This window comes from Megalobrama amblycephala, linkage group LG24, assembly GCF_018812025.1.
Source record: "Megalobrama amblycephala isolate DHTTF-2021 linkage group LG24, ASM1881202v1, whole genome shotgun sequence".
NCBI classification, from domain to species: domain Eukaryota; kingdom Metazoa; phylum Chordata; class Actinopteri; order Cypriniformes; family Xenocyprididae; genus Megalobrama; species Megalobrama amblycephala.
The window spans coordinates 20,090,704-20,116,953 of record NC_063067.1 but is presented as its reverse complement, the minus strand read 5'-3'; the positions used below and the strand labels follow the sequence as shown (position 1 = coordinate 20,116,953).

Genomic DNA, 26,250 nt, shown 5'->3' with positions numbered 1-26,250 from the left:
GCATGCATTTACTCATTTCACTTACACAAAAACTCATTCATTTTTAGGGTGTAACGCGATATTGTAAAGCATTACTATTAAAAGTAACTTTTTCCCAACACTGGCAATACTGCTAGTCAGGTATTTATAACTGAGGGCGAAGGGCAGTTTCATTTTATTGGACAAAAATGGGTATATGCTTCTGGGTGCAAGATGTGTCATCAAATAATTCTGATTTGTTTCCTATAATAGAAAACTATAAATGTGTAATCTGCTAAATTAACATTTTTAGGAGCACACTAGCATATAGATGGCATTCAAGCTAACACAGATAGACTAAAAAGTAACAAAACTTTTGATTTTGGGTCTTTAAGGAGTGCTTTTTGGATTTAACATGACTCAGGCTGTGCTAACCTGAGTCCTTGCAGGCGAACTTTACGGCAGGGTCACACATATGCGTGACGCCCTCGCAGTTCTTCTCGTCGCTGAGGTCCATGCAGTCCGTGTCTCCATCGCACCGCCATCGCATGGGAATACACAAGCCGTCCATTCTGCACTGGAACTCATCCGTGTGGCAACCGCCGGGAGGCCGCGTGGCTGTAGAGGAAGACAGAAAATGGAAGTGCAATTAGTGCATGAGAATATGCATACAAAAGGCATGGATACAGATCCTATTATTTGACGATAATGACAGCTGGGCTTCCTGACGTCAAAAATCATTTCCCAGGGATGGAGAGTGTAACCAGCGTGAGGCACAACCACAATGAACTCTGAACCAAAGCAAACTTTCTCATGAACAACGGTCCAGGGCTGGCACTGTGACGGCCATCATTAGGCATCGGACATAAAGGCTTTCCCTCATGACAAAGGTTAGCGTCTGGCAGAGTCTGGAGAGGGGGAAGCGGAAAACCAGACCTTGTCTGTAAACAGAGAGAAGTGTGTCCTAGAACAGAATCTGCTGGGGTGAACTGACCCGAATGACATCATACTGCTCAAGCTGCACACTCACACTCACACTATAATATTGTGCAAGTAATATTATAATTCTCAATGTCAAGTTCAATACTTTAGCAAAAATGAATATGCCAATTAACACACTCCTCCATTTAAAAAAGTTATAAATATATAAATATAAATTTTGACAAATTAAAATAATGGCATGTAACCTTCAAATATTTTTAAAGAAATTAAAAAATTTTATTCAAAAAAGCATACTAAAGTCCTCAAATATACTCAGTTATATAGTGCTAATAAACATTTTATTAGAAAATGAATAAATTCCAATACTTTTGTAAATGTAAACAGTAATGTAATCTTAAATATTTAAAAATGAATATGCTACTCAACACAATCTATTTTTTTAATGTTAACTTAAATATTAACTTGAATATTAACTTGAATTAAGTTTTCAATACTACAAAAAAACTACATTATACTTTTGCACTGAATTGGTACTGAAGTACCGTTACTTTAACGTCCCTACTCCAAAATGTAGCAAACTCGAAGACATTATAAAACACAACTCTACACCACAACTCGTGCTAGCATGCCCCCTTACAGTTCTACATCTTTACACAGGCACGAACACTTCCAGGCTCCCATAAGGCCCAGCGCTCTCATTAGGCCTCTGGCTTGGTTCTGCCACGTTGATTCTGTGAGTCTATTAAGCACCAGCAAGCCATAGGGATTAGAGAAGCGAAGGACAGAGCATAGACCCCAAAAACAGAACCTTACCCTCTATTCCTGCTCCATTTCAGGGCCCGGCCAAACACTGACCAATTAACAACTATAAAGCCACTTTAATGGAACATGTTAGGAGGGATAGAGAAAGAGAGAGAGAGAGATAGACAAAAATGCACATGTGTGTAGATACTCCAGCAGCTCATGCGTCAAGCGTCCTGGCACATCTGTGCTTGCGTAATCCCACATGACAGCGGCTCTCAGAGCAGTCATTAACACTGCTCTCCAGAGGGACTCCCTGCACTCCTCTCAGACATTCTTCAAGATTTTGTGGGTTTTACGTATTTTACAACATGCCACAAAAAAAAGAGAAAGATGACAGTCTGGTTTGTGAAATCATGATTTACTGGAGTTAATGAAGAGCTGAGCTGCATTAGTCACTGTGGTTTCGCTCAAAATATAGAGACACTTCAGAAGGCGCACACCACTAAAATAACTTCAGAGAATAAACTGTGACCATTTACATAATACAATCAGGGTAAAAAATAGAACCTGACACTACTAAAAAAAAATATATATATATATATATTTTTTTTTAACAAATGATCAGTGAAAGATAGTGCTTAATCTTAAGAAAATATTGATCAACCACCTCAGGAAAATAAACAATCATTTTACATTATTTTCAATGGGATTTACAATTTCAAAGCCCTGTTATGACCATTTTATTTTATCCATATTTTGTTATTTTTTTATAATAAACTTGAAATAAACAGTAAACAATTTATTGAAACAATTTATAAAAAAATAAAAAATAAATAAATAATAAAAAACAACACTTAAGCAATTATGTTTATTGTTGGAAAATAAAACCAGTTTGTTTATTTGTTTAATTATTTTGTTACTTATTTAAAAATAACATACATAAATAGTTTTAAAAATTATTACACTATTTACAAATTTTTTAAATATCTCAAATTAAATAAAATCAATAAATAAGACAAAATAAAACAAACAAATAAATAAAAAGTGGGCATTCAGTAGGTGTGAGCTAGTTTAGGATCAGATTTCGGTTTGTTATGACTGAAGTCGTATTTCCCAAAAACTGAAGAAAACTATGTGCTTGGAATTACACTTCTTTCAATTTAACAAAATAATACTTGTCCAAACTCACCCTGATTGGTACAATTGGCATGAGTCTCATCGCTGTAATCTCCACAGTCGTTGTCTCCGTCGCAGGTCCAGTACTCTGGAATACAGCGGCCGCTGTTGCATTTAAACTGCACACTGGAGCATGAGTGACTGCAGCCGGCTTCATCACTGTTATCCCCGCAGTCATTATCTGAGGACACACACACATTAAGTTGGTTATTGGACACAGTGAGCTAATGTATGACACTTGCAATTTTGTGGATGGCATTAGAAACTAACCATTATCACAACGCCAGTTGACATTGATGCAGCGTCCATTGGCACAGGTGAACTGAGTGAGCGGGAAACAGGTAGGATATGCTAGAGAGAAAACCATGAGGAGATCAAGAAAAAGGTTATCATTCTTAAAGTGTCAGTATGGCATGATGACAAAAGGAAAAGAGGCTCAAATTTAGATACCACAAGACGCTGGTTCATCTGAGCGATCTCCACAATCATCATCCAAGTCACATGTCCAGGAGACAGGGATACAACGGCCACTGGCACATGGGTATTGATTAGAAGGACAAGTGCGTGCTGGGAGAGAAAATAAAACCTGATTAATTTGCAAAGCACATAACGGCCATTGTACACCAGGAAATATTTGCACAATGATATTTATTTAAAAAAATAAAAATAAAAAATACTTAAAAATCATATTAACATGCAATTAATGCATACCCAAGCAGGTGCTGTTAGATTCATCTTCATCATTCCCACAGTCATTGTCTCCATCACAAAGCCAGCGCAGGGGGATACAGCGGTTATTCTGGCACTTGAAGCGGTCTGCAGGACAGGTGTGCTGATCTGAAACAGGACAATTTAAAGGTGCACTCAGTAATGTTTTGTTTGTTGCGATGGCGGATATAGCAGCCCAACTTATACCGACACCTAGTGGTATGGATGCAGAAATATTATATTATATTATATTATATTATATTATATTATATTATATTATATTATATTATATTATATTATAGTTTAAAAGTTTGGAGTCAACAAGATTTTTTTAATTTTGAAGAAATGGAAACCTTTACACAGTAAGGACACATTAAATCAATCAGATGTGACTGTTCTTTTAGAAAAGCATTTAAAACTTTAGAAGATCTAACATTTTTGAACAGTATCAGTAGTTGAACAGTAGAACAGTAGTTGAACAGTGCGTATCTGAGACAAAAGGACACTAACGGCACAACTCGGGGGCCTCATCGCTGTTGTCCAGGCAGTCATTGTCGCCGTCACACTTCCAGCGGTCTTGAATACAGCGGTTATTCTTACAGGCAAATTCTCCAGGCTGGCACTGAGGAGGAGGAACGTAGGAAGGGTTTGCTGGCGAGAGAAAAAAAGAACAATATTTTATAACTCAAAATCTCTAACAGGCCATTTTGAATCATTTTAGGTTATTTGTAGTAACTTTTATACATCAGGCCACTTAAAGCACAGCATACCAACCTTTACAGGTCTTGTTGTCAATGTCTAGTATCTGGTCGTCGGCACAGGCGCAGGAGCGCCCCGTGGGCGTCAGCAGACACAGACTGCTGCAGCCACCATTATTGGCACGGCACACATTGGAGCCTGTGACTACACACAACAAAAACATTCTTAGCAGATCTCAATAAAACACCCAATAAAATCCCTGAAACTCTGATCTCATTAGTTCCTAACCGCTAACATTGTATAAATAATGTGGCTGTTGAGACATGTTAACATACAAAACATAATTAAGACTTTGTTTGATCTGTCAGCTCATGCTTTGCATATGACTCATATATGACTAATTTTTTTCAAGAAAAGCTCAGGGTGTCTGGTACTTTGCTGTTGTTGTGCATCGTAGGTGCGAATCTCGTAGATTGGTGGTCGTTCATTGCGTAGCAACGTGGCCTTTTTGGTGTTCTGGTCCAGCTTGTAGATTCCTCCACCGCGGTACTCATTCCAGAACAGGAAGTTCTTATAATGGCACAGGCCAAAGGGATGATTTAGCTCCTGACCTTCATATACCGTCTGGATGGAGAGAAAAGTATGCTTATAATGATTTTATAATGCAAGTTCAGATCAGGAATGAGGAGATATCAAAATTACAGTATGTTCTTCGCTTTCACTTGTAGTATATCAGGGCCTTAGGATGCTAACATGAGTTTCCATCCATAGTGGAAGTGCACCTTTATTTTTCTCCTGAATAAACTAGCGTCACTGATGCCCTTATCCACCAACAATCATGCCTTAAATCTGTATGTGTTTCCTCACCCTGCGTTCTGTAGTGTTGAGAAGCACCATCTCGATGCGGTCGTAGTACGCATCCACCCAGTACAGGATGCCCTGCTGGATGTCGAGACTGAGGCCATTGGGCCAGAGCACAGTTTTAGACGTAAGCAGGATGCCAGTGTTTGAGCCGTCCATCCAGGCCTTCTTTATACTGCCACGATTGGTTTCTTTAGGCTCCTCTTCCCAGTCACTCCAATACATCATTCTGCAAACATAAACAGGACGATATGGATTAATACATTCTCACCTGTAGATGCAACTCTGATTGGCTTATATGTATGTGGGAAGTGGAGTGGCGTAGTGTTTACATCTGGTTTGATAGCTTTTGGTAGGTTAGCATGTTAGCACTGTGACAAAATAAAATATATAAAATCACTAATATTTAATCACATTATAGTAGATGATTTGCCAGTGATTGCTTTTCTTTTTAGGGCTCTTTAAAGTGTAATCGAGCAAAAAATAATTGACATACCCATGAGAAGGGTCTACAACTATGGCTCTGGGATGGGTCATCTTGCCCTCAATAAGAGTTTTGCGGGTCTGAGAGGCTTTTTCCAATTTGGCCACACTGATGGTCTTTTTGGGTCCATCATCAGTCCAATAGAGGTTTTGTCCCATCCAGTCCACAGCAATACCTTCCACTGTGTGAATACCTGTGAGACAAAATAAATGGGATGAGGAAGAGACTGAGACATGGAGGAGTAGTTCATCTAATTCAATCAACTTCAATGTCACTCCAACAAAAACCATCCCAGCATCATTCAGCACTCACCATCCTTCACTATGATGTCTCTCTCAGTGCCATCAATTTTCTGGCGGCCGATGATGTAGCTGGTGGCATCAGCAAAATAGATGAATTCGGTCTCAGCGTGGAAGTCCAGTGCTCTTGGGTTATTCAGGTTTTCAATGGGGATGATGTGCTCGTCATACACCCTAGCGTGCATGTCCATACCGCGGATGACACCAGGCCGGCCTTTACCGTACACCAGGAAGAGCTCATGCTCTGGTTCTGAGGAAAAACAGAGAAAATTATCACTATATGCAAAAAAAGCACTGTAATGTGGAATGCTGTTATGTAACGTCGTTTGGAACAGGCTGGGTTAAGTTACACTCACTCTTGCAGGACTTTCCATCACTGCCAAGGCTGAAGCCGGAGCGGCAGCGGCAGGTTCGGCTCTTGTGACTGTTACCCAGCAGACAGATATCAGAGCAACCGCCTGGCTTCCCAAACTGATCCGGAGCACACGCATGACTGCGGACTGTAAGGACGGACAAAAAAAAAGCATAATTTTAACATAAGGAACCATCATGAATAGTACATTGAGTCATGCAAAAAAGTAAAATGATGCTGCAAATTAAAATGCACTTGCTGAACCCTTAGATACTTTTTGAAACGTAAAACAAAATCCCACTGTCATACCTGCAGGCTGACGTCTCTGGTGGTAAACGTGAAGGGCGCCGCCTTTATCCACGCGTGTCACCACCTGGAAGTCAGAGCTGTTGAATCGGTTGACTCTGATCACACTGGTTTTGGGCTGCATGTTGGCGTTGTCAGAGTTGGTGGCATACAGATAGTTTTCAAACACCGTTAGACCATAGAGATGTTCAATCTGCCAAAACAAACACAAAATGTACATTCATCATAAAAATGCCCTATGGAGTTTTAAGATTTGTATAATTTACATGATTTTTCCAAGTCTAGAAATCACACAAATGAGGCTTTCTCATATATCCTAGTTCTGGTTATTCAAAGACGAAAAAGGAGGGGTGAGGAGGGGATTTTTTTAATAGTTTTAGCTTATTTTAAAGCTTGTTTCGTCTGTTTTTAAATAATTTAAGTCATTTTGAGGCCCCCTTGGAAGTTTGCTGGTTGATAAACAAACACTAGAAATCAAATATTTTAAATGCTGCAAGTGAATTTAGGCATCACAACATTATAATGTATGTATAGTATGAAAAATGAATATTCATTCTGAGATCTGTTAAAGATTACATTTAATAGTATTATTACATTATAAATGTTTTTAAAGATTAACTTAAATGATATGGTACCGTAATATATTACACATCTCTACGATAAAGTCTTGTCATATTTTAAATGTTTTTATTTACATCACAGCAAAGGCCATGAGATATTAAAGGCACACTATGTACATTTTTGCCACTAGAGGTCGCCTATTCAAAACAAAGGCGTAGCTTTGATGATGCAGAGATTGAGCGTGGAATCTTGGGAGTTGTCATCTTCACCTCACAGCCGGTGGAAAAGAATCGTGAAGGGACTCGGGAAAAGTCATGTTCATGGATGAGATTATAATCTTACTGTTTTATGAAGTAGAGCAGGGCTGAGTGCTTTATGAGCAGAAATGAGGCTGCTGGAGCGATTGCTAATCAGAGATGAGCGCGACACGCCTAGAGAGCGGGCATGATACAAACATACTTGCAGGAAATCAAGAAAGTGAGATTCAAGCAATAAGACTAAATGTGTTGAGCTATATAACAATAAATAGTTTTCTGTCTATAAATGTAACCAAACAGTTGTTCTCTTGTCTAACAAAACATATAATATATTGAAGCTTCTTTAAAAAAACGAGGGTAAAGCAGGTATGACATCACTGATAGGCGACGCACGGACACGCTCCGTGTCCTGGTCAAAACTGCTTATTTCTCTGGATTTAAAAATTCTTGGAAACATCTGGGATAATGCAAGTACACAAGTCAACAAAATAAAAAAATTGTGCCTTTAATTTTTAGTAGATCTTTTTATTAAAAAGATCTCAAAAAAAAAAAAAAGGAAAAAAAAAAAAAAAAAAAAAAAAAAGAGTGACACAGTGCACTTGCACAACACTCAGTTTGCACTGCAGCAGCAGGTTTCAGATGAGCTAATGCTGATCTTTCAGTCCTGCTGATCATGTGATGTTCTCAGTTCCAGAAACTCATGTGTGATGACGTCAATGGAAGTGACATCCTGAGATCGAGTTCATGACTCCAAACAAACAAATCTCTTACAGCATGTACGTGTTTGGCTGCCACAAAAGTACATGAACGTCACACTTCACACGTACCAGTAAACCCTGAATGATGGTGTGCCGGTTCTTGCCTTCGTAGTCCACCACCTCAATGTAATCCAGATAAGCGTCGGCCCAATACACCAGCTTGCTGACCAGGTCCAGAGTTATGCCATGAGGGAAGACTATTTTGCTGTCTACAAGTTTGGTGCGGTTTTGGCCGTCCATATCGCAGCGTTCCACCTTCGGGATCTGGCCATAGTCGGTGAAGAACACTTTCCTGGAAGAAGACGGAAAATGAGAACTTTATGATATATAGTAATATACTGCAAAACTAAGAATGCATGCATTGAACAAGAACATGACAAAAATAGAAATTAATCAAATAAAAAAGGATTTCTTATTTTCACACTTGATGAAATAAGAATTTTCATAACAATTAAGCTCAATTTTATTATTATAATGCATCTGAATGTTTTCATTCTTTATTCAAGATGATTCCATTTAGATTCATCCTGTCCAGACCATTATTATTTAATAATATTTAATAATTAAAAAAATTTTTATTTTGGGGTAAAATATGAGTTAGACAGGCTTTGGGAGATATTATTATATCCTCATAACTACATAAACTTGAGGAAGTGAATATGCTATCATTGTGGGAAAAAAATCCTCATGGACCTCATAGGAACTGATACTGTGGTATGGTGCAAAAACATGGCATGACCACTAGGTCTGTCACAAGCAAAAATTTGGGGTATAGACGTATGTCTGCAGAGAACTAAAAGTGAAACAAGTGACATTGCTGATCCAGACAAGGATTAAGGAGTAATGGTCTTAGGTTATCACCCCATGGCAGGATCCAGTGCGATTCCTTTAGGGTTATAGAGCTCCAGGTCCAGTAGGATGACACAGGTCAAGCCGTCTTTACTGCACACAAATATGCGGTCGTCCACATCATCCACAAAGTAGAAGTTCCCCGTTAGCCAGTCAATGGCCATCTGTTCCACATCTGAGTTTGTGAGAGAGAAGCAAGACAGGAAGAGAGAGTGAGACGGAATAGAAGGAGAGAAGTTTTCAGGGCTCGCTTTATTTATATATTATTCTGTCTGACTTAGCAGAAAGATGCTGCACCATGTTGGGGTGCAAAACTTGGAGGACAGGATAATAGGAAACTGAAAACAAGAAGCTATGTAACATTAGAACAGCTACAAGGGGTTTGTATCTGTCGATGGCTCAAAATACAGTCCCATTGTCAGGCTACTATCAAAGGAGAACCAATAAACTTGGACAATAGTCACACACATCAATTCTGAATAACCACATTGCTGTTCTTTGAATTCTCAATGGTACACATTTCAGCTTTTCATAATTAATGGTGCTTGCCAAAGGCGAAGCATCATTATTGTTCTCCTCCATACTTATTATTATTTACTTTTAATATTAAACATCAAAAATGCTCTAATTGGATACTAATTGGATTTTTGTGCACAATTTTTACTTTAAGTGTGGATAGAAACAAATACGTATCACTAGCTATGTTTCCATCCAAATTGCAAATTTAATGTAAGTAAAAATATGTGAAAAAAAGTGCTTTTTAAAAAAAAAAAAAAAAAAAAAAATCACAATGGGCCCCACTCACTAAATACAAGCAGAACAAATTTATCTATGTTGAAAATGTTGCATCGAATTGGATTAGAATTGCTGTATGAATTATTTTCACAGAAACTCGTCCTGCTTGTATTTTATAAATAAGGCCCAAAGGATTTTTATACATGTCTCTGCGTACACATGTATGTGTGTGCGCATCAACCCAACTCTGACTCACTGTCACAAGATGGTTATTCACTCAAATCAATTTTTTCTTCCACTTTTACACATCACAGGCATTAAAAAGACAGCAAGCAACAAAAAAATGATAGCATAAACTCTACAAAAGACTATCTCACACTAGGTGAGCTTCAATGCTAAAGTATTTTTACTAAGATTAAAAACCTGACACAGACACCCATTTCTCCATTACTGCACCTTCCCTGCACAGGAAGGCTGGACTTGGCTGTACACTTATCCTCAATTCTGGGAAAAGAGTTTGAAATGGTAATTCGGTGAATACTGAGTTTCTCTTTCTCTTCTCTGACAATAAGACTCTTTCTGTGCGTGCTGTCTAGAGCTCCAGCTGTGCGGGCCGCTCTGCAGTACCTCCTATGATGTTTGGTGTTACAACAGCTGCCACCGTACTTCCTGTTACTGATTTGTTTTTTTTTTGCAGCAATCCACTAATGATCCTCAGGCACAGGGATATGTCCTTGTTGTGCAACCTTGTGCAAACCAGACACACACAGTTCTCACACTTTCTACAATGTCCAGTAAACGGCAGCCTTGCCGGGAAATGCAGATCTACCTCCAGGCCACACTAAAGGCTCCCCCCTCGTCCCACAGCCTGCAAAACAAACATCCACAGTACCTGTTGCGCAAAACTGTAAAAGACACGTTATTCCAGAGGGCACTTCATCCTGACTGCTAAATCAAACCAAGTTACTCATCTTTCTTCACCCCCTTGTTCCTCCTGAGGAAAAGTATAAAACAATATGTGCTTGGAACATCTGTAACCAATCAGAAAGCAAAAAAAAAAAAAAAGTGCAGGCGAAAGGTACCACATATGGTTATGAACTGGAATTTGTTGTGAAATTATGACAAATGCTGCAAGTGATTTTGAAAGAAGTAACAAGGGAAAAAAAGAGAAGGGAAAGTAATGACTGCTTAGGTTTCTATTTGATCTACATTACTCTAAGTGGATACTGATATAGGCATGTGACTATGAATATATCAAGTGTAACTGTGGTAGATAAGACAAGGTTACAGCTACCAGTAAAGTGAAGCTTAACTATATCAGTGACAGAAACACAAGAGACTTAAGAAGGGTGAGGAGAACAAAACAGTGAGTGTCTTTGAGGCCTGGGATTCTTATGAATGGAAGACTCTTTCAATAAGGCAAAAGTTACAGAAGAGTATTAGCTGAAGAAAGCGCCTCCATCCACATCCATCAATCATAAACGTACTCCACACGGCTCCGGGGGGTTAATAAAGACCTTCTGAAGCATTTGTGTAAGAAAAATATCCATACACTTTCTTCAGCTCATACTCATTGATCCCGTTCACTGCCATTATAAAGCTCGGATGTGTCAGGATATTTATCAATATATCTCTGATTGTGTTCATCAGAAAGAAGAAAGTCATATACACCTAGGATGGCTTGAGGGTGAGTAAAGCTTGGGGTGAACTAATACTTTAAATAATGTAAATCATAACACCACAACACCCAAAGCAGGTGTCCGGTAAAGAGCTATTAAAAAAATAATGATTATGTAAATAATCACGCAGAATGAAATGAATCATCAAGTCATTTAATATAAGGCTATTAGAACTGTACATGTAATAATATTTAGTCGTCCAATATATCGCCTTTTTTCCCCCAACTATTGCCGTTGGCTGATTTTCTTTTCTGTTTTGCTGACAAGTGTCGGAAGGGAGACTTTTATATTGACAGCTTTGAGACTTTTATTTTAACACTCTGAGGTCTGAAAACGTGTCGGCGCGTTTTGCAGGTTTTTTTTCACATTGCAGCAAAACAGACTTAAAATACTCCGTCATTTTTTGTCATAGAGACATAAGTAATATATCAATTGAAACTATAGAATATCTTCTTTTATTTGTTTACACTCAGAGTAAAAACAAAATGTTGTGCTTTTTGTAAAATAAAGAAAACTAACATGATGCAATTTCGATATACACGGACGCAAATTCAGAGGCAATACATGCATTCATCGTCTCAATCGTGTATTTATTGTCTTGAAAAGTGTTTATCTGGGTGTAAAAGTCATGGTTAGCGAGCTCTAGAAGACATGCAGTTAGTTCCTGTTTTCTTTTCTTCTATAGATGAATTTTAGATGAGTTTTTGTTTCTTTAGCGCCCTCCGGCTGCAGTATGAATTGGAAACTCCATTCATGGAATAGCCTCTTCTTCTTTTAGATGAATTTGTGGACTAAAAATGCACAGAGAGCGCCCTCCGACTTCAAGTATGAATTGAAAACACCAGCGCTCATAGTAATGACAATGAATATTAAATAAATATAACTCCTCTGTATAGAAAATTGACATAAGCATATGAGAATCCAATATTTCTCCAAATGTGCATGCTTTTAAACTAAAAGCCTATATTCAGACTCTTTGCATCACAGAAATACATTATATTTTAAAGTATAATATAAAACCATTACTTTATATTGTAATAATATTTTTCTGTATGTTTCATATATCATGATGAGCTTGAGACATCACAGAAGGTTTTTTTTCACAGCCTACCTGATTGAAATGCCTCATTAATATGCAAGTCATTTCAGCTCATTACTATGCAATTCTTTTGTCTTCTCAGGTGAGAATGGCCCATTATTCAGTGGTGATTCACGCCTCCACGCATACTGTGTTTCTTGGCAAAAAGTGTCTTACAAAAACTAAATCAATATATTGTTTTATATGAAGGAGTAGGCAGCATAATTTTTACATAATTTTGAAGCAAAAACTCTAGTTTACAACCTCCAATACCCTAAAGTATTGTAAACACAGATTTACTATACTTTTTTTGGCCTTATTTCAGTGACTTAAGTTTTTTGTTTTTTCAATAACCACGCATACATGTTATTCCTTCAAAAACACAAACATGTACATACATGTTCCTCGCATATTATTGTAGCCTAGTTTGTGCTGAATACAGTGTAATGACACTTTTTCCATTAATATGTTTATGAACAACTGAAAAAAGCACAAATGTCAGGGCATGTCAAAACTTCTCCAGGCCCCAAATCAGCCTCAGACTCCAGAGGGTTAACAGCACTGTTAACGCTAGTGTGAACGCCGCACGAATGAGCAACAAACTTTAAATCCTAGATTTCAAACTATGCTGTACTAAATCCAGTTTGTTGTTGTGTCTTGTTCACTTTTTGAATGTAATGTATGTAAAATGTGCATTACCGTATCTTTATTTGAGGAAATATGATTCCCAGAGCAAACAGACTTGCCAGATTACATAGTGCACTGTTGGTTACAAGGTTTACTTAAGTTGCCATCTAAAGTATCAATTTTTTTTTTTTTTTTTTACATATTTATTTTAAAATCAAATTCAAATTATTTGAAATTGATTCAATATGAAAAAAAAAATCTAATTTAGTAAATATCACTATTTAAAATTAAACCGTGTATATCGTATATATCGGCTTTATATCAGTCAACCTGTTCTCTAAGATATTGACATTGGCCTTTAAAAAATTCATATCGGTCTAAAACCACTAATAATAAATATACACGAATTACTAAAAATGGTTAAACTATCCTACCATACACCAGTATACACTGTTATACTATATACAAACTGAATAGTTTATATACACTACCATTTAAAGGTTTGGAAAAGTAATGTTTTTGAAAGAAGTCTGTTATGCTCACCAACGCTGCATTTACTTGAACAAAAATGCAGTAAAAACAGTAATATTGTGAAATATTTTTACGATTTAAAACAGCATTTACACACACACACACACACAAAAAAAAAAAGCTCAGATTCATCTGGACAAGATGTGGGCCATTCTTAAAACTGTTGGACAGCTATTACACAACCAGTGGCAAGGACGTCTTGAACCAATAACATCCTCAAGCATGACTAAGAGAGAACCGATTTGCACAATCCAGGTTCATCACTCACCCACCACCCCTCCAAACACACTGAGGATGAGTTTGCGTGTGCGTCCTGGTCTGTTTTCAGGCTTTTTACGGGGGAGAGCAGTCACAGGGCACATCTGGAGTGCTCATCTGCCCAGCATGCAACAGTTATAAATCACTACCCCTGTGTAAAACTGGGTTATACAAGTCAATGCAGGGTGGCCATTACAGTACGGTTCCCCCCAGTATCAAATAAACTTTCTGCATCACAGGACTATCTGCTGCATATGCGCTCATTAAAAAGACTCATCCATCTACTGTCCTTCCATTTCTCCTGCCTTTCCTGCAAAATGGCCACACGGAGTCATTAGGGATGTGGCTGTAATAACAGTTGTCCTATACACATTGAAAAGCAGAGGCTGTTGATTTATAGGTTCAGTTAGAGGGAGATCAGAAGTTTGATAACATATAATTATCTCAGCCCTGGTGGTGTAGGGCCTCTGGACACAGCGTAATTGAACAAGGTTGCTCTGATTTATGACCTCTTTGAGGAAGTTTGGTGGCTTGTTTTGTAAAAGGCCTGGGAAGCTATATAATTGGTGGCGTAGGTGCTCACTTCACTAAACCTACAATGAAGCAGAACAGAAGAGATCTGCTTTCTTTAAGGATATCATGGATCAATGTCAAAGGGCAGTGACAAAGCATTCTGAGAGTTTATGTCTGTTTATTGGGGCCATATTGCATAGTCTTTTGAACAATGCTTTTGCCACTGTACTTTTAAGACTTCTGTATGCAAATGATCACTGTTCGGGCATCCACGTTTTTATGATTGCTTTTTGTGAGAAAAAGACATTTTACAGAATTTGTTCATGAATATGACATTAGTACTAAACCATGAATGTGTAGACGTAATAATATGACTGATTATTATTGATATTTTATTATTATTAATAATATTTATTATTATCATTATTATTAATTATTATTATTATTATTATATTTTTATTTTTTTTTTGTATATTTATTTATATATTTTTTGCTTTTACATTTATGTATTTAATATTTATTCACAGGTTAAGTTGCTGTATTATCTCAACTTATATGCAAGTAATATTATATGCAAGTAAATAATGAAATGTAAATAAATCTAAAAATATTATATACATAAATAATAATAATAATAATAATAATAATTTCAGATTTAATTACTTTACATTTAATTAATATTTACATACATATAAGTTGATATAACAGCAACTTAACATGTGAATAAATATTAAATACATAAATTTTGTATATATATATATATTAGAGTAGAGTATTAACTTTTATAATATATATATAAAAAAAATTAATAATAACCAGTCAAATTATTAAGAGAGCAGATCTCTTCTTCTGTTCTACTTCACTGTAGGTTTAGTGAAGTGAGCATAATTATCCAGTTCCATTAGCCAAATTCTTAATATTAATATTGCTGTTTAATTATAATTATTAATTATAATTATTTATATATTTTTTACTTTTATTTTAATATTCACTTGCATAGTCAAACAAAAAATTATTCAGACATTTTTGATATCTTTGATATATTTCTACTAGTGGGTGAAGGATACAATAGTTCATTTATGTAAGTGAGGATAGCAAAATAAAGTAAACTGTGACATATTATACCCAAAAATTCTTCATACAGTGGACTACAGTAAAATTGATAGAAATTTGGAACCAAAAATTATTCAGACACTTTGACCTGACCATGTTTTGCTTAAGTGTTTTCTGACATTAATTAAGATTATTTTTTTCTGAGATCTTGTCATATTTTATTACATATTTTATTATTAATAAATTGGTTTGACTGCATGTTAAGTTTCTTTATTATATCAACTTATAAGTAAATATTAATTAAATGTAAAAGTAAATAAATCAAAAAAAATATTATATACATAAATTATTATTATTATTATTATTATTATTAACAGCAATATTAATATTAAGAATTTGGCTAATGGTTAATATTTCTTATTAATTAATTATCGTTTTTATTTATATCATATTTTATATTCATCTATTTTATATAATATTTATTTGTCTAAAATTGCTATAATCTGCTCCACAGAAGGAGAAAAAACCCATATTGGCTTGATACAACATGAGCGTGTGTACCACAGTTCTGCAAATCAAAGTCAGAAATGCTACAGAAAGAGATTGTGACTCACTGTTTCCTCTTGTCTGTCTAGCATGCAGATAGCTCTGAAACCAGAGGGACAGCAATGCACAGGGTCCAGACTTCCTCTAAGACTACTCAGAGACACTGAAACTCTGTTATAAAACCTGCCTTACTGTCTACATAGGCAGCCATGTTATGAGGTTTCGCTGTTGATAATTATTTATCTGACAAATTAATATTATTTTGACTCATTATTGTTCAAATTATTAAATAATTATTTTATTCATATAATATTTTCTGCATATACTTAGTTGATATACTTTTACGTTAATTAATTAACATTTATTTTCATATGTTGCTATAATAATAGCAATATATTTTATTTCACAATGATATTATTAAATTTATTATAAATCATTATTCGTTATAAAAGTATAACAATATTATTATTATTGAATTTATAGTTTTTTATTAATTTTATTCATATAATTTTCATTCATATATATATATATATATATATATATATATATATATATATATATATATATATATATATATATGTTAAGTTGCTATAATTATTATTAATATTATTATTATTATTATTATTATTATTATTATTGATAATACCTCATAAGTGGGCAAGTTGAAATGTTCTACATGGGAAGATACTTAAATCACGCAAAAAGCACTCTGCACATGAACTTACATGCCACAGTTTTATACTTAGGGATATGTGAAACTGTGAGCTACATTAGTCCTAAAGAGTAAACAGGGTGTGATTATTTCAAACAACAATAAACTACTGTGCGCTAACTCGCCGTCCCACCCTGCACACCCTTACTGAGAAACTGCTTCCTTGGTGTGCTGGTGAGCGTTTTTCCCTGGCACTTCATCATCATCACACACACACACACACACACACACACACACACACACACACACACACACACACACACACACACACACACACAAAGAGAAGAAAGTGTTGCATCTCAGACCTCTGTGTCTCTGCACCCATTATCCCTCTGTGCTGGAACACACAACCACACTTGGCAGCATCTTCATCAGAGAGCAGCCAATATTTAGTCTGAGCTGGCTTTCAAGACATCGATCACAGGAAAAGTCCAACACTTATCACCAACATGCACATCAGCACAGTATTTAGTATCCTGTGAATCATTTGGGTCATTGTTGAAAGGTTATACCATTAATGGAAAAAAGTTCTGTACAAACGAAGAAGATATGTGACATGACATGAAATCCTACTGGGAAGTTGTCCTGCAGAGTGATAATATATATCAAGAGCTTTTATAAAAACATTTTGCTTTTAATTAGGTAAAAAAAAAAAAAAAAAAAAAAAAAAAAAGCAATCAATCTGTTTTTTTTTGGGGGGGGGGGGCATGAATGACTAGTCGTTTTATCTTAAGGAAGCCTTGAATAATTTGCTGGTTTCAGGTTTACCTGATTTCAATCAGCGAGACATTTAGTTTCTGTTCCATTATGTTACAGTCCATTAAGCTGTGTTTGAAGCCAAGAACATGACTTCAGATTGTGATGAGGTATTTTTAACTTGATACACTTCTTAAGTCTTTAAAAACATTGAAAACAATGGTGATGGTGGGATGCTCAAAATAAAAATAAAAAACATTAAAGAAAGAAATGTGACAACATCTAAAGACAACCATCTGCACGCATGAAATGCAGCATGAATTTAAAGGTAACTTCTACTATAATGCTTTAGGGGCTGTTTACACAACACCGTTTTCAACTAAAAACGTAAAACTTATGCATTTTGGCCTTTCATGTACACGACAACGGCGTTTTGGGTGCCTGAAACACAAACTTTTGAAAACAGGTTTCAAGATGCAAGGTTTGAAAACGGTCTCCGTGTAAACAACAAAAACGCGAATCTGTGAAAACGATGAAGTCATGCACATGCGTATTACATGTTCAGTCTATAGTGTTTCATCGCCATCTAATGCCTGACAACAGAATACATCGTTTTTAGTCGTTTTCACGGATTCGTATGAATGGTGATCGTTTTGACAATGGTGTCGTCTGACTGTACACAGAAAACTCAAAAGGAAAAACTTCTCCGTTTTAAGCATATCGTTGTTGTGTAAATATGGAGACTATTAAAATATTTTTCCTTCAAAAAAATAAAAAAAAAAAAATTAAAAAAAAATCAACTAACAATGTAAGACCATTTAAAATGAAGTAGTGAGGGCAAAAAAAAATACAAAAAAAAATACAAAAAAATATACACTGATTTGCCAAAACATGACCAGTCACAGGTGAAGTGAATATCGTTGATCATTTCCTAACAAGGCCAAATATTCAGGACTGGGTAGGTTATGTAACCCCTCTACCCAGGTCCTACTCACGCTGCTCTGTGGGGCCTCAAACCTGGGTCTCTGGCGTGGGAATCGGACGCTCTAACAAGAAGGCTAAAGGCTGCAACCTCTAGTGTCAGTCACTAAAGCATCTCTTGAGATCAGAGGAGTGAGGTTTACTCGCACAGCGACTACTAGCTGGCCTCCGTTACAGTTAGATGGTAAGCAAACAATCAGTTCTCGTAATACTGTGGAATAAGTCAACTAAATTTTTATGGTGGGACAACATAGTGCATCGCACTCTGCTGCATTTGGGGCTGTGTAACTGCAGACCAATCAGAGTGCCTATTCATGACACTTGTCTACCGTCGGTAGATGCAAGTGTCGGAACTGGACCTTGAGGCAGAGAAAGAAGGTTGCCTAGTCCGACAAGTCCCATTTTCTTTAACATCACATGGACGGCCATGTACATGTGCACCATTTAGCTGGGGAAGTGATGGCAGAATTCACTGTGGGGCAACAAAAAGCCGGTGGAGGGAGTTTGATGCTTGGGCAATGATCTGCTGAGGGTCCAGCCATTCATGTGGATGTCAATTTGACACGTGCCACCTACTGTACATAAACATTGCTGCAAACCAGGTACACCACTTCATGACAATGGTGTTCTCTGGTGGAAGTGGCCTCTTTCAGCAGGATAAAGCACCCTGCCACACTGCACACATTGTTCAGGAATAGTATGAGGAACATGATGAAGAGCTCAAGGTGTTGCCCTGGCCTCCAAATTCCCCAGATCTCAATCCAATTGAGTATCTGTGGGATGTGCTGGACCAACAAGTTCGATCCATGGTGGCTCCACCTTGCAGCCTACAGGACTTGAAAGATCTGGTCCTAGTGCCAGATACCACAGGACACCTTCAGGGATCTTGTAGAGTCCATGCCTCTGAGGGTCGGCGCTGTTTTGGCAGCAGACGGAGGGCCAACAGCATATTAGGCAGGTGGTCAATGTTTTGGCTCATCGGTGTATATTATAAAAACATATAATTGTTCTTATACATAAAAATATTTTTACCAAAAATCTTCTTTCTCCAGCTTTGTTGCTGTTGACCAACCAAAGTGCAAGCTGTTAAGCTCCGCCCTCTTCTGGAAATGGGGCTGGGAGCAGCAGCTCATTTGCATTTAAAGTGACACACAAAAACAGTGTGTTTTTGCTCACACCAACAGGTGCAAATTTGACAAGCTATAATAAATGATCTGTGGGGTATTTTGAGCTGAAACTTCACAATCACATTCTTATACATAAATATATTTTTACCAAAAATCTTGATGTTGATTTAAAAAAAATTAATTATATGGTCATGTAATGCATTGCATACCCACCCATGTATATCCATGCATGCCTACATGAATAAGTTATAAGTGTATCTGGGTGCTGACGACATGCCACGCAGCAAAATGCAGGCCAGCATTATTTAGTCCAATGTCAGCATGCAATTCAGTCACAAGGAAATTATATGGAGAAGCATAGTACATCCCTGCCCTATTTTTTCCCCAACACTTGTGTTCATGACGCACTTTGTGGTTGAACTCATTTAAGCAATGCAAGGAAACATAAGAGAAATATTTTTTCACATTCTAAACTAGAAAACCTGCAGGTTGTTTAATCTTGCCTGAACACAGCTACAGTAGGAACAAAAAGAGACCAGGTGGCAAATAAGACATAGACCCAATAAAGCAGAAACTCCCTACAGGGCAGGAATGTCCAGGTGATGTAATGGTTGATTTTATGTGTTATGAAAGGTGTCGTAGCAATTGCTGCAATGGTTTGGGCAGTAAACAGTCTATCCTTGACATCCTAAATCAGTTATTGTGTTATGCAATCTAGAACAAACATGACACTGTCGGTATGTCACCACAAAACTAATTATATGTTTCCCAGACAAACATTAGGGCTAATCATAGACTATGCAAGCTGTATCAAAAGTAATAAATACTGACACAGACAGTCCTGTTTGACTGTCAGAAGTTGTGAATGGTACCAAAAAAAACGAACCGTATAGTACCACTTTTTTGGGACCCTTCCATTGGGGTAGTTCGCCCAGTAGTCCGGTACCTAAAGGGTGGAGCTAGACTAACTGCAGAATTTTGATTGGTTGACAGATAATCGTCACTTGTGCATGTTACAAGCGGAATGAAAAAGGGGAGCCATTTTTTAAATATATAGTTGAAATTCAATACCGTTTTTAACACAATGTCGGCGTGCAGCAACGTACCATTGTACATGCCGAGAAGCAAGAACAAGATCTGCTGTATGTACTCTATTGTTGTTTACTGTATCGCTTTCTTCTTTGCACAAGAATGACATCGATCGCTACTTTCCGGCATACACCTAATCAAGTAAGGGTACTGTTGGCGGTGGAAACGCAAGCCAGATCAGGGTTTGCCGTCCCAAATCATACTGTACCACTTGGTGGAAATAAGCCATTAGTCCTTGTTCGCTTGGCGCTCACACAGTCATTTTTAACACTGAACGTAAAGATAAAAAACAAAAAAATTGCTATTATGGCGTATATTCATAATGCGAACATTTTATGGTATTTTTAAGGAGTCAGAGGTGTCAAAACGCACCAGGGTTCGGATGGCAGCGTTCACACTTATTCAAATGAACCGCACTAACAGAGAAACCAGTTTGTTTTAATCAAACCAAACGTGCCAAGTGTGGCAAACAAGCCCTAAAGGAATAGTTCACCTCAAAAAGATTATTATTAATTCACCTTCATGTTGTTCCAAAACCTTTTTCAATGGAACATCAAAGTTCAATTTCTGAAGAATACTCTAGCCATTCTTAAAGTTAGTGAATGAGAATTAGGTCCAAAATAACAAAATAGCACCATAATAGCATCCTTTTGTGTAAAGAACAGATAAAAATGTAAATTGTAACTGAAAAATTTAATATTTTAAGACAATTTAAAATATATTTTTAATGACATTTAAGTCAAATTTAAATATAACTGAAAACAAGACATCCATCCCTAGTTCTCTCCCTAAGGGCCCGATATACTTCAAGGGAAATCGAAGAGCGAACTGGTGAGACATCATTTTAAAGGGGTGATTGATTATGATTTCACTTTTTAAATTTAGTTAGTTTACGCCAGACTGCTTCAAAAACAAGGGTGTGTTGTGTTCGTTTCGGGAGTTCAAAACAGTTTGCAGAAGCAAACCTTCCAGACAAGTTTGCTCTGGATGGTAAACACCATCAAACTACCATTGGTACATGAAGATAATGTAATAGGTAGGGGTGTGGCTCTAAGACTCCACCTTCTTTGACATGGCAATTTTCTTCTGTTCAGTTGATCGAAGTCAGACATCCACAAGTAAAAACATAAATACACTGAAGAGTCGAAGAGTCGAGTTTAGAGTAGAAACTGAAATTGTAATTCTAATTGAAAGAGACACTGACACTGTTCTTCATGTTTAATACTGTAAAGCTGCTTGCTTTAAAACTATCTATTGTATAATGTATAATGTATATACAATGTATATTGTATAATGTGCTATATAAATAAACATGACATGACTTTACTAGGGTACTGAATTCCAGAGCTGGTGCAAACATATCCATATTGCTATGATCAGATGCTTTCTTAACTGCTGTTTTCTCACCGCTGTCATTTTTGTTGCATGTTTATATTGCTGTCGAAAGGAAAGCGTGCAGGACACATTAACAAATTCATCTAAACACCGCTCTCAGCAGTGTGGGTGGCGTCAGGATGTTTGCTAACAGTATATCGCTGGTCACACATTTCAAACATTTTATACCGCTAAGCGAGGAACGAAAAATAACTCTAAAGGCCGCGAGTATATCGGGGCCTTTAGAGTTCATTACAGTTCATGAGAGAAGTAGCAATGTCCTATTCACAAACAAAATGTTCTTTTGTGTCAGATCTTTTCAATAAGTCACTTAATCCACGTAACAAAACCGGTATGAATGATTCATTCATTAATCATTAATCATTAATTTCTCCAGCTTAGTCTGTTCCTTATACAAACACTTGGTACACAGTGCGTCATCTGGACCACATTTGTGATATGTTCATGGATCTTTTAAATTATTTTGGTAGTTTGAAAGCTTCAGTTTCTATTTATTGTAATTGGATGGACAAGATCAACCAGTAAATTATTCAAAATTTCTCCTTTGTTCAGTACACTATCATTCAAAAGTTTGGGGTCAGTAATTTTTTTTTTTTTTTTTTTTATAAGCAAGGATGCAATAAAATGATCTGTTCTTTTGAACATTCTATTTACTATTTTCTATTTTACCTGTGCAATAATTTTAATATTAATGCTTTTATTTTTGATCAAATAAATGCAGCCTTGGTGAGTACAAGAGACTTCTTGTGAAAATATTTTGAAATCTTACACACCCCAAACTTTTGAACAGTAATACAAGTCATTCAGGTTTGAAACGAAATAAGGGTTAGTAAATTATACCAGAACATCCATGAACTTTAATTTACAGATTAACTATTCCTTTGGCAGCACAAATCTGTAATTACAGTTACAAAACAAATACGGAAGCTCGTTAAATTTATTTCTTGTAAACCACAAAGTAAATTTGTTCAGTATGTGTTTTTTTGGGGATTATCTCGCCCAAACAGACACCTGACATAAAACACATAATTAAGAACATGGTACTGACGGTGCAGGCTGAGGGAGATGTTGATGGTCTTCTCCTCTGTGAAGCTCTTGGCATTGGGGAACTTGGCACACTTGAGTTGAGTGGCAGCGGGAGAGTCACCCATGTGGATCCAGCACACGGTCTCCTGGGCGTAGATGAAGTCCATAGCGGTGGTCTGCTTAGTGTTGATGGAGATGGGGTTAGCTCCACTCAGGGAGGTGGCTTGGATGTTCTGAGAGTTGGCTATGAGGAGGTACGGATGCCGATCTACAGGTTCTTAAACAGAGGTGAGAAAACATGGTGGGGAGAATGAATATGACCGCACAGAGAGCAAGACAATCCGCGCAAAGGATCAGCAAATATCGCGTGTTCATTTCCTACCATTCTTGGCCTTGCAAGAGCGGTTGTCTGGTTGAGACAAGTAGCCCTCCACACAGCTGCAGGTGTAGGAGCCATCTGTGTTTGTGCATGTCTGACTGCAAGTCCCGTACACTGCACACTCGTTAAAGTCTGACGCAGAGAAAGCCATATCGTTGGAAAAAGTCACATGCTCCATACTTCTACAGTCATCAAAATATTATAAAATCACAAAAGATATTGCCATTAAATACAGGTGCGGGATTCAAAGCTCACCTTTGCATGTCTTTCCATCTTCTCCCACCTCATAGCCGTTCCTGCAGTAGCACTTTGGACCCGACAGTGTCACCGAACAGTTGTATTTGCAGCCCATGATGGTGCAGTTATGAGCCAACTCTATAGCACAAGAGATAATGAGAACAGACTGTTAGCAGAGAATCATCCACTGAGAACCGTACTGGATATAATGAAAAAATAAATGAAATATTAAACGAGATTAAAGCAACTAGTACTAGACGATAGCTAAAAAAATTCACAATATAATAATAATAATAATAATAATAATAATATTAATTTTATGTATATTGCGCTTTTCTAAAATCCAAAGCACTACAACAATAAAATAAAATAAAATAAAATAAAATAAAATAAAATAAAATAAAATAAAATAAAATAAAATAAAATAAAATAAAATAAAATAAAATAAAATAAAATAAAATAAAATAAAATAAAATAAAATAAAATAAAATAATAACATGAAAAAACATTACTGGTATGCATCTTAAGACAAAAAAAATGGCTCTGACATATTTTAAGATATGTCAGTGCAAGTTGCTTTCGGTTAAAACAGCCCAAACATGCATTTTAGTCTGGGACTACCTTAAGCCTTGTGTATGAAACTGGGGTAATGTAATGTAAAAATTAAATAAATGAAAATAATTATACAATAGTATAATATTAAATGAAAACAGGGAACAATGACATTTAATCATCTCTATAGGTGAACAAATATAACAATAAATAACAAAAAGAACAATATTTACTTAAATATGTGCCACCTTACTTCAATAAAACCAGGTCATAATAGCTCAAAAGCAGGTCATCTAGCTGTTTTTCTAGAACACAGATAAACCAGACCTTCATCAGCTTAGCCAAGGTGGTCTACCAGCCACATACAAGTCAACCCCTGTGCCAACAAGCTGTTTGTCCAGCTAATCAACCACCTAAATCTACCTAAGATCGGCCTTAGTCTTTTACAAGTGTCTCTCTTATGTATGTGCACACTTATCTTAGAGATATCAGAGAAATTGTATGGGATTTCCATGTGTGTACAGTGAAAAGCTTTTAATGCTCTTAAAGAGAAGACTTTAGGACATCTTGGAACAATATGAAAGCGCAACAGGGGCTTCACTGCTCAACCAACCAAAAACACATACACACAGAGCGTATGATTAAAAGGTTTGGGTGGACACAGATGAGTGCGCTTGGTTTTATACTGTGGGTATTGCTGTGCTGCCAAACACTGTATCACTGTCCACCAAACTCTGTGTGAACTCAGACTGCGGCTTCACTCAGACAAAAAACAAGTCTCCACATGCCCACCGGATACACACAGGTCTGAGAAAGCCACATCCATCAAAACAGTGATTTTGTTTGATATGTTAATGTGGGAACGGTTCAAGGAAGTACACAATCACAATGGTAATATTTACTGAAGGAACTCCTGTAAAATCCTACAGGATTTTTTATACCCGACACATCCATCTCGGTTGATCTGATCACAAGACGGCAGAGCTAAATACTGCTGTAATTGCAGTCTGATCAGTCTTGCATCAGTAAATGCATCATGACACAAATAGAGTTGTCAAAAGTACTGAAATTTTAAAAATGTGATGTTTTGAGTGCTGTTGAGTGGATTCGTAAACACCTCTGATTGGCCATTGTGTTCATGCGCTCATCAGATACGTCTGTGATTGGCTAAAATGATCAACGCACAGGAGCATTTGAATCAAAAATACAGTGTCACATTCTTACTACTATCAATGTTGAAAACAGTTGTGCTGCTTAAAATTTTTGTGGAAACCAGATTTTTTTTTCATACATAGAAATAATTTTTTTGTAACAGCGTAAATGTCTTTACAGTATTTTTTATCAATTTAAAGCATCCTAGCTGAATAAAAATATGAATTTCTTTATTTAAAGTTTTGAACGATAGGGTAAATGACGCAAAACAATCATTATTATATGATTATTATATGATATTATATATCATTATTATTTTATCTTAGCAATGGTGTATAAATGATGGAAAACTAGAAGCCATGATTGCCATTATTAAGCATTCAGCCAGTTATGATTTGGAGAGACCACAATGTTCAAGTCCAATCTGCCCACAATGCACTGCAACACTGTAGGAGAAAAAGAGGACAGAGAGGAGGAGACAGAGACTCAACCACACAAATGTACGCACAGGGACAATGAGAGTCCTCATCACACAAAAGGCAGTGGTACTGAGGGGTACAATGGGGCTATTGTGGAATGTGTAGAGAGGAAGATGTGCAGGCAAAACACTACGGCCTGTATCGAATCAATTCCCCCACACCATCCAACCCCAGCTCACACACACTGACCTCACACCCACAAACTACTCCAAACAGAGACAAGGGCGTTCAGGGCGTAACGCTTGCTACCCGAATAGCTGTCAGTCAGGAACTTTTTCTGTATTTTCTGGATTGACTTTAGTGAAAATCTGTGGAATTCTGCAGAATGAATTTGAGTATGGTAAAATGTGTGGACTACACTCTTCTGAGAAGCTATTATGAGAAGTATTATGGAATTTATTTACGAACATGCAAAGTGAAACTGGGATAGATTCTGTGGAAAGATGCAGGA

General features: G+C 36.7%; 1 protein-coding gene across 1 annotated transcript in view; it reads right to left on the bottom strand.

Moving 5' to 3' along the window:
- Positions 1–26,250, bottom strand: part of lrp1ab (low density lipoprotein receptor-related protein 1Ab) — a 129,951-nt gene that overhangs the window by 53,964 nt on the left and 49,737 nt on the right. Inside the window, exons 4-21 of the mRNA XM_048177354.1 lie at positions 23,635–23,754; positions 23,383–23,511; positions 23,023–23,277; positions 8,967–9,129; positions 8,175–8,397; positions 6,533–6,722; positions 6,228–6,371; positions 5,885–6,121; positions 5,585–5,765; positions 5,095–5,317; positions 4,662–4,851; positions 4,303–4,431; positions 4,039–4,179; positions 3,532–3,657; positions 3,271–3,387; positions 3,091–3,171; positions 2,834–3,001; positions 394–576 (exon numbers count right to left, since the gene is read on the bottom strand). Of these exons, the coding sequence (XP_048033311.1) occupies positions 394–576; positions 2,834–3,001; positions 3,091–3,171; positions 3,271–3,387; positions 3,532–3,657; positions 4,039–4,179; positions 4,303–4,431; positions 4,662–4,851; positions 5,095–5,317; positions 5,585–5,765; positions 5,885–6,121; positions 6,228–6,371; positions 6,533–6,722; positions 8,175–8,397; positions 8,967–9,129; positions 23,023–23,277; positions 23,383–23,511; positions 23,635–23,754 (3,000 nt within the window). The remainder of the gene's footprint in view (positions 1–393; positions 577–2,833; positions 3,002–3,090; positions 3,172–3,270; positions 3,388–3,531; positions 3,658–4,038; positions 4,180–4,302; positions 4,432–4,661; positions 4,852–5,094; positions 5,318–5,584; positions 5,766–5,884; positions 6,122–6,227; positions 6,372–6,532; positions 6,723–8,174; positions 8,398–8,966; positions 9,130–23,022; positions 23,278–23,382; positions 23,512–23,634; positions 23,755–26,250) is intronic.